Below are 9,479 nucleotides of genomic sequence, written 5' to 3'. Positions count from 1 at the left end.
CAAGTTAAAAGATAGTACAAAAAATGAAAGGGAGAAGGAAATGGCAAACCACCCCAATATCTCTGCCAAGAAAATCCCAAATGGAGTCATGGAGAGTTGGGACAGAACTGAAAAACTGTTCAGCCCACAATTCCATTGGGAGTTTACTTCAAACTTTATTAGTAAAGTTGTTTACAATACTATTTCATTGGTGGTCTGTCCTATAAAAGGTTCCATATATGTTTCATTTATCATATATATCAATTGTATAAGAATATATACATGGTGCAGTGTTGAGTCATCTTATTTTCTTTAATGTTTTAATAATGTATATACAAAGTTGTGATTTATCTCCTCTTGACCATCAGATATGTTGTGTTTTTTGAGATTTAATTTTAAAGTTTTCTGCAGTTTCACTTCGTGTAATAACTTTTCATAACCTATTGTTTTTGTAATTCAGAAGCTTGAAATGTATATTTAGAATATGTGTTACATAATTCTACCAATAAAGATGATATGAAAAAGAACACATTTTACTCTACCGTACAGCACAGGTGTTTCCTCATAAGCTTAAATTTTTCTAGAAAAACTTATGACTTACACCTTACACCTTAAAATTACACCTAAAAAAGGAATAAGTAAATGTTATCCATAACTAGAGAAAAAACCATGGACACTGAATGTGGATTGAATTGATCTGATTTTTATTGCACACTGTTACAAATATGGAAATATATTGCGAATTATACATGTAAACAAAAAAGAAATAAATGAAGTAAAAAGGAGTTGGCTGAGGACTTTTCCTATATGACACATTCTACTAAGCAAAAAGAATGAATGGTAGTGATTGTTGAAATTTTTTTAAATAAAATTATTGTAAACATGACAAAATTGACATTATATACAGATGTTCTTGCTTATATTGACTATTTAGATAAAAGATATTTTATAATTAAATATTTCCTTCCAAAGGTGAGCAATATAAAATCAGACTCATACACGTTATTTACTGTCCAATAGAAAAACTATACAATCGCTGACTATACATCTGTTCAGGAAGAGTTACATACAGTGGAAGACCAGGATAAGGGTCCATATGTCCTCAAATAGGTGACAGGGGATTGGAGGAATGCTTGTTCTTCCTCAGTCCAGGTGGCCCTTTCCTTCATACTCTGTGGAAATGGGAAATTTTGGGGAGAGAGCAGTTAGCTGGAATTAGGTGGGAGGGAATCAGGGATTCAGAGAAGAGTATGTATTTGGCAAAATGACTATAAAGAGTAGTCTCCCTTATAACGAGGCAAAGTAAAGACTTCTGAGCTGCCACAATAACGCAGGGGTTCCCCCATCCTTCCTGGTCTTCTTAGCTTTGCTCCTGTGTCTGGATGCCTGGCTTGGAATTCCATAGTTACTGCAGTTTCCTCATGGCCCTCTTGGCCCCTGAGGGGGATTTTACGTGTCTTTTCCTGATCTTCATCCACTTCTGGACATTTTCTGCTTCTTCTGCAGCATCTGGTCAGCCCGCAGCAGCCCCAGCTACATGTCAGGAGGGACACCAGGCCATCCCAGGGCTTAAGGGAGCGCATCCACAAGGGCAAGAAGTCCCAGGTTTGCAGCGTGTCAGGGAGAACTTGAGGGCAGAGGGCTTGGAGGACACAAATCACCAGGATCACCAGCAACAGAAATAGGAAAGGTGCCCCTACACCCACCAGCACAGTCCAGCCTGCCAGGGAAAGCCCAGGAACTGCCACTTGGGGTAGGAAAAAGCAGATGATCAGGTAGAAGATGGCGAACCAACGGTAGTGGCCGAGATATTCCCCAGGCCCCTGGCAAGACGGATCGGCAGGCGCATGAACGGGACTGGGTACCACAGAAGAACTCCAGACAAGTTGAAGAAGAAATGGCACAGGGCAATCTGAAATCAAACAGAGTAAACATGATGAGATCTCATGGAGACACACTGGGAGCCAATCAGGGACAGGGAAGGGAAATCAGGAGGCAAGTGCTGGGGAGAAGGGAAAGATCAGAGGCTCCAGAGAAATTTTCCATGACTATTTTCACTGTGGGCTCATCCATTTAAGAGCCAAGAGGGAGAGCAGCAGGCAGCTGGGCCAGTCTGTTTAGTTTTGTAAGAATAGAGCTGGCTGATAGGGGGGCTGGGACCCAGACAGCATCGGACCCAAATCCAGGGAGACTTGGGGTGGAAGCCTCTCAGCCTCACTTTGCTCATCTGACATCAGCAATGGAGCCTTCATTCCCTGGGTTACTGTCGACGTCCAATGAGATCATGTTGTCAAGAGCTAGGGAACCTTTCATGCACCCTACAAGTAAAAGTCCTATTATGGCCTTGTGGAAAGAACAAACCATCTCAATGGGAGTCTGAAGATCTAGCTACAATCTAATCAACAATTATTGATCAAGTACCTCATGGATACAAAGCCCCATGCAAAGGGAAAGCTCCTGCCCACCATCAGCTTACATTCTGCTCTTCTGAACTCTTACCTTATGACCTTGACCTTTAGCAAAACCCTTGTCCTATGTACAAAAGGAGAACCAGATGATCTCAAAGATCCTTAAATCCTATGAAAATGGGCCTTTTTGCAAAGGGCCATGCAGCAAGGAACAAAATTCAAGGAAGAGCTCAAGTCCCAGATTACAAATGAATGAAGTTGAATATTTGAGCCACTTTTGCTGAGCTCCAAAAGAGTGATTTCTGCTCCTGACTCCTTCTACAGGATCTCTTGTTTGTTCTTTTGCTCCTATCCACTCCTAAATACATCACCAGATTTTCATTTTTCATGACCTGCAAAATAATGCTGCCTATCCTCTGGGAAATACCATTTCCGTGATGGTGGGCAAGTCATTGAATCTCAAATTAATTTAAACTCAAATTTACAAAACGAGGGGAGATTGGACAGGATCATTTCTGAAAGCCCTTCTCTCTCCACACTCCGGAACTATTCCAAAGCACCTCCTGGCTGGTCCTTGGCTCAAATGCCTCCTCCACGTACTCTGTTCCTAAATCACACCTCCAGGGCTACCTGTAAATCTCTGATACCTGTTGCCTTTCTAATGCATGAAGGATAAAAGTAAAATCCTTGGTTCAGTTCTCAGGACCCTCTAGAATCTGATCTCACCTGGCTTTTTTAGCATCACCTCAGCTGCTTCTAACCATCCAGCATCCAACAATCCCATCCTCATCATTCATACTACCACTATCCCTGCCATCATCACCATGCCAGCTTCACTGGAATCTAAAAAGATGCTCTTCACTTGCCATATTCCCAGGACCTTTGTTCCCCACCTTCCTCCTCTCAGAATGCCTTTCCTCCAGCTTTCTGCCCAAACAGATCCTCAGAATCCCCCAAAGCTTCTCTCTCCCAGGAAACCAAAGGTCCCCTCTCCCTGCCCTGCACACAGAGCTTGGATCTATACCAGTCACCTAGCAAGTAACAGCTGAGATTCATACTCAAACTTCAAACAAGTCAGACATTGTTTCCACCTTTTCTTGTTTTCTGACTCAGAGGAGGGCAAAGGGGGGAAGTTATCCATACCAATCTATGTGGGGCACAGGGGACTGGTCGCAGATGGGGGTGAAACTTCACCATCCTCATTTGTTTATTAAGACACAAGCTTAGATATCTGGTCATTTCTTAGGAAATTCAGCTCCTTAGAACAAGAGCTAGGGATGGTTCTCTAGCCCCCAAGTCACTGTTCAGAGGCAGCTGAGACCTCGGCAGCAACCAGCGACCCTTTGGGATATGGAGGATCTTTCAGAAAAGGAACCCAGGTGCTTATGGGAAGGATGGAGTGGGAAGTTGAGGAAAGAACAGAAGGTCCCAACTGTGCATTCTGACCTGGAGAGAACCTTCCAAAGTGCTTCCAGGGCTGGCCAGTGCACCCAGGATGGTTGTGGTGGTGGTGCCGAAGTTGGAGCCCAGAGTCCGGGGGTACGCTCTCTCCAGGCTGGTCGCTCCGATGCCTAAGGGGGGGAAACACAGGTTCAGTCCTGGCTGGGAATGACTCAGCATGGCAAGACCAATGTAAAAATGGAGACATGGACATGGGCAAGGGGAAATGTGGGAAAAGGGAGAACTCACCAACCAGAAGAATGATGGTAGACATGAACACAGAGCTGCTCTGCACCAGAAATGTACTCCCAGCTCCAACAAGAATGGTGAGGTAGTCCTTCAGCCAGGCAAAAGGAAAAGGAACATCTGGGGGAAAGAAGAAAAGGCCCCGTTTGTCCAAGTGTCCTGACAAATCGCTATTTCATCCTAACAAAAAAAACTCTGGGAGGTAGATTCTATCCTCATCCTAACAGAGGAGGAAAGTGGGGTAAACAGAAGTCAAGTGACTTACTTGTAGGATTTGAATTCATATTCCTTTCTCTAAGCCCTCTGTGCTATCTCTTACAGTTCCTTCTTGCCTAATAACTGCTCTTTAATTTTGTTAATAACTGTGATGATTTTTAGGATTTTAATGAGAATATCTGATTATTTTGGGTGGCCAGAGAGGGCCACCACAGCCATGCTCTGCCCGCTTGATTCCTTTTCCTTGGACATTCTTCTTCTGTGTTTGTGTATAAGGTAGGAGGGAGATGGAGCAGCTTGGGACAATGATCCCTGGCCAACTACTGAGGTCAGTGACATTTCTAGAGCCCTTTTGTATTTACAATGACCTTAGCGATGATTTCTTTATTTACAAATTCATTTTCTCAGAACATAGAATCTTCAAACTTAGAGACAGAAAAAGTAGAGGAGCAGAGGAAGGAACAGGAAGGGAGGAATTCTACCTGTATTGATGGTCTTCTTAATCACCGTAGCAATTTGTCCCTTGAGCATAGAGTTCAGGACCTTGACCATCAGGATCAAACAGGTGCACAGGACCAGCAAGGAGAGGGCCAGAAGAATGAGTCCAATGGTCAGGTCAGAGAGACTGACATCCACAAGTGCGTGTTTGCCTGTGGGAACCGGAGCAGCCACCCGTCATCATCTTTTTCTTCCTCTTCATCACTTAACCCAGAAACAGTGTTCTACCCAGCACTAGCTCTTACAGAAAGTGGTTGTAATTCAGCGATTTACACAGTCCTCCCCAAAAGATCTCAGGAGATGTTGAAATTAAATACAAATAACATATAGCCCTGGTCCCACACAGATTTTATAAAAAGCCATTTTGGATTTCTAAAAAGACTTAAAATGTGAGGACATGAGGGTTAACTGAAAGATTTCCTACTCACACTTTGCAATGTTCTGTTTAGATGTTGTGCTCATGAGGGTCCAGGACGTGTTCCCATTGGTCCAGGAGAAGCTGGGAGAGGTACAGTTTTCTGAGGGAACAGTAACGTTTCTTAATGCCTAGATGACACAATAAAGGAAAAAAAGCTTGTTATTGAAAATGGCATTTTGGAAAATTCGATTTTACTGCACATGGCCTACTAGCCAATGAATCCTCACTTTCCCCGTCTTCTCTACTCCACCTTCCCCATAATGCTTAAAAGGCCTTCTGTCTCTGTGCTTGGTCCATAGACCATGGAGCATCTAAAGTCCAGACTCTGGGTTACTTCTGAAGGTCAGCCCAGCTGTGCTCAGCCTGAGCACTGTTACCCTGGAATGGGGACCTGAGCATCACTTGCTTTAGCTCTGTCTTAGAGAAGCATTCTGCTCCACAGAGTCTGAGGTAGAACTAAGGCAGGGTGAGGAGAGCTTTGGTATAGAGCTGATATTTACCACATATTTTACTGTTTTACACCAAGTCTTTATCAGGCTCTTGTTTTTGGCTGCCTCATTTCCCATAGCAATTTCATTTATGACTTTTTTATCCAGCTGGAAAAGCAACACACATGAGGAAAGAGTTAGCTTGTTCCTCACCTATAATTTGTGACTGAAAAGTTACTCTCCCAGGGGCTCCAGTGCACAGAAGACAAAACCCTGATGTATATAAAAGGGACACAGATTGGTCTCGTTCCCCAAGGACCTCACTTCTACATGGGACTGTCTCATCTTAACCTGACCCCCATCAGGTCAGATAGACCCTTTTGCCCTATTCTGGGGGGCCAGTACCACCAGCTCCTTGAAGCCTTGAAGGGGCTCGCATTTGGTCATCATATCTCCCAGTGCCTGGTTCAGAAAGGCAACAAAGCAACCAACAAAACAGTGATTGGGCCCCAAATGGCAGAATGGGGGTGCTGAAGAACACAACTGCCAATGTGGAGGGCCAAGCAAGCCCTTTAGCTCCACTCCCTCAAATAAAATGGGGGAGTCAGAGCAAGGAAAGGCATGTCTAACCGGCACTACAGATTGGGGGAAGAGACTTAGAGCTCTGCTGTCACAGGAACCTAGTCCACCACTGGCACCATTTCATACTCATATTAAAATCAGAGGGAGTCTTGATGCTCACCCGGATAATGAGTTGGGTGAAGGGATCGGTGATGACTTTCAGGAGGTCAGGGACATTTTCCTCGCTATTGATATTAAAGGTTTCCACGATGGGATCGGTGAGGTGGTAGAGGTAGCCAGTGACCACCTCCACGGGCAGCAGCACCAGCACTAACAACCAGTTAAAGTAATCGTGGACAGTCGCTCCAGCAAAAGCCCTAAAGCAGGGAGAAAAAAACAAAGCAATTAATGTGATGGGTTTTTTTCACTCTGAAATTATACCCCCCCATCCTTTCTTATGGCCCAATAGCATTCCATCACAATCATATGCCATAAAGAATGTCTGAGGCCAGATTTTAACTATTCTTCTTAATCTTAATGAAATCATTATCAATTCAAGGTTATTGAAAACTCAGCTGAATTATGTGAACTTCTGAGTAGTTATTCCACACTCTGAAAGAACCACTGGAAGAGCAAGATGAGTATCTAGAGCAGAGTAAAGATTCTCACCTTTATAAAATACAGTTACAGCAGTGATTAAAAAAAAAGCAAACAAAGCTACCTACCTGTGGAACCCATTTCTGTCTCCAGCCTGCATGAGGGCCACGATGGTCTTGGTCACTGGAGTCCCAATACTGGCTCCTATGATGATGGGAATGGCTGCCTTTACTGTCAGCACTGTCAAAGGAAAAAAAGAAAATGAAAATAAAATAGGGAAATTCATAGGGAAAAGCTTCAACAAGCCAAGGAATCAACTTTAAAAAAAAGTTAGGGAAACTATGAAGACCAAGAAAGAGGAATCTTTTCTACAATGTCTCCAACCAGTCAGTCACCCAGTCTTTGCTTGAAGATCTGGGTGAAGAACAACTCCCTACAGCGGCAACCAGGTGCCCACGGCTCTAAGTGGGGCAGGGCAACTGGACCTTTACCCATAGCAAAAAACGAGACCACTGGCAGCAATGTTGGGATATGTGGGCATGGCTCGGATCGAGACTGTAGCAAGAGCTCTGTCCCAAGCTTGGAAGGTTGGAAAATCGGGGAGATGATGACTCTGGGGCACATAGGGAACAATTTCACAGTTCTAAAATTTCGCATGAAGTTCTTTCAAGAGATCCAGTTTGGCATAGGGACTGGGGCACTGGGGGAGAGGGGAACGTGCTGACTCACGTGAAGAGGATACCAGGCTGACAACAATGGATATAGAGGTGAGGAAACTCTGCACCAGGACTGTCACCAGCACGCCAATCATCAAGCCAGCCACAGGGTTGTTCAACACTGAACCATCTTGGAAAATCTTCCCAGCCATTTTCCCTGCAAAGAGAATGGAAAATTTTAAATTACACGTGGTTATATTAGGGACTTCTGGGCCATAGACCAAATTTAGAGGCCCCTGTGGGGGAAGGAGGAGTGAAGAAGAGTCACTGGCTGCTGAGGAAGGCAATGTGGCAGAGGACAGTGAGGGCTGAATTTGCTTAGAGCGGGGCTTGACACAAATGATCTAGAAATGCTTATTCCCTTTCCTGATATGGGTTATTAGAGGAAAGAGAGAGACAGAGACAAAGGGAGGGAGACTGGGAAGAATCTGTGGAGAGGGGGTTAAGGAAGGTCCAAGGGAGGCTGATTTGGACAAAAACGACCCCAATTTTCTAGTTGCTTTCCGGGGACAAATTTGACTTCTCACTCTTTCCACTTGAAACCATTTCTGTTGCCAACACAACATCTAACATCCAAAGATGCATCTAACACAGATGCCAATCTCTGAACCCAAAGCTATGATTCAGACATCAATGCAAAGATACAGAGGGTCACCCTCAACGCAACTTTTATCTGATGACCTAAGGTGCCCAACTATCAGATTCTTCCACACAAATTTTTGATTCCTATTCCCTAAAGTGTCTTTTCCCCAAAGACTAGAGTGTAAGTAGGGAAGAGGGAAGAGAGAAGGGCAGAAAGAATGGAGAAGCATCCATGTCTCTGGAGTGGATGAAAAGATGAGACATCTTGGCCAGGAAGAGTTTAAGAAAGGGGCCATTACTTGGGTTGAGTTGGCCAGTTGTTTGGCTACATGCTGAACCAAAAGCAACTCTTAAGCTACAAAAGCCACGCAGAAACTTTTGATCTGTGCTGATATCGCTTCTCATACCTCCAACCAGTAGGAAAGCGCTGCCGAGAACATCCAAGGAACATACAAAGAAGTAGAGAAATCCCAGGAGGAGGATCCCTTTTCCAAACTCTCTGAAGACAGCAATTATTTTCCCTGTGGTGTCTTTCTCTGCAAAAACAAAGAGGAAGAGAATAAGCTTTTATTCAACACCTACTCTGTGCCAGCCCCTGTGCTAAAAGCTATACAAATTGCTTTAGTTATTGTGTCCATATATGTACAGCTTGCTCTTGTGCAGGTGCACATACACACACACACACACACACACACACACACACACACACACACAAAGGATCTGGCATTTTCTGGAATCTTGTCCCATCTCTTTCTAGCCAGGAGAAGGCAGGCTGCGGTTTTGCTTTTGTAAATGTTCCAATGATGCTAGCCAGCTCTAGGAGGTTCAGCCCTTAGCTGCTGTTAATCCTGCCCCAGCTCTTCTGAGGCCAACAATGCCTCATCTTCCTGAGTTCAAATTGGATCTCAGAGGCTTACTCGTTGTATGACCTTGGGCAAGTCACTTCTTCCTTACCTCATTTCCTTATCTATAAACATGGTCACAACAGAAAATGGCAAAGCATTCTAGGCTCTGTCAGGAAAATTGCAGAGAGAACTGAACAATAACAGAAGGGGAGCTGGCGTTACCTGACCACTCCATCCCTGAGTCCCTAAAGTCAGGAACATCCTGTAGGTCTTGCTCCACCACTGGCTCTTCCACCACTGGCTCTTCCATCAATGCAATTTCACAAAAAGATGACAGAACTTCTATCTTACTTATAGGAGAATAGGCATTATCTGCAAAAGAAAGTAAAAAACCATCAGGAATAAGGTCCATTTCCCCAGGGGAGGAGTGGAAGATGGCAATGGGATGAGAGAACAGTACTCACTGCTAGGGTTTCTTTTATCTAACTTTGTCTTTTCCAGATATAGTGGATCTTCAGTGCTCTTCTTAGCATCACAGTGGGAGT

General features: G+C 44.2%; 1 protein-coding gene across 1 annotated transcript; it reads right to left on the bottom strand.

The window, feature by feature from the left end:
- Positions 1-662: 662 nt before the first annotated feature.
- LOC141546380 (sodium-dependent phosphate transport protein 2B-like) lies at positions 663-9,244 on the bottom strand. Its single transcript, XM_074274152.1, has 11 exons — positions 9,157-9,244; positions 8,497-8,625; positions 7,521-7,664; positions 6,920-7,031; positions 6,376-6,571; positions 5,706-5,801; positions 5,216-5,333; positions 4,772-4,939; positions 4,077-4,193; positions 3,834-3,958; positions 663-1,891 (listed from the first exon to the last, which is right to left on the bottom strand). Exons 1-11 carry the CDS (start codon positions 9,242-9,244, stop codon positions 1,751-1,753), a joined length of 1,434 nt encoding a protein of 477 aa, XP_074130253.1. The 3' UTR covers positions 663-1,750.
- Between the last annotated feature and the right edge of the window lie 235 nt (positions 9,245-9,479).

This window comes from Sminthopsis crassicaudata, chromosome 6 (genome assembly GCF_048593235.1).
Source record: "Sminthopsis crassicaudata isolate SCR6 chromosome 6, ASM4859323v1, whole genome shotgun sequence".
Lineage (NCBI taxonomy): Eukaryota > Metazoa > Chordata > Mammalia > Dasyuromorphia > Dasyuridae > Sminthopsis > Sminthopsis crassicaudata.
The sequence above is the reverse complement of the archived record's forward strand: the minus strand, read 5'-3'. Positions and strand labels throughout refer to the sequence as shown.

Excerpts from the sequence above, each read along its gene's own strand:
- LOC141546380 (XM_074274152.1), bottom strand. The coding sequence starts at position 9,244 with ATGGAAGAGCCAGTGGTGGAAGAGCCAGTGGTGGAGCAAGACCTACAG. Across the intron at positions 7,665-8,496 it reads CGCTTTCCTACTGGTTGGAG|GGAAAATGGCTGGGAAGATT; the intron begins GTATGAGAAGCG and ends TTCTCTTTGCAG. Across the intron at positions 7,032-7,520 it reads CAGCCTGGTATCCTCTTCAC|TGCTGACAGTAAAGGCAGCC; the intron begins GTGAGTCAGCAC and ends TTCCTTTGACAG.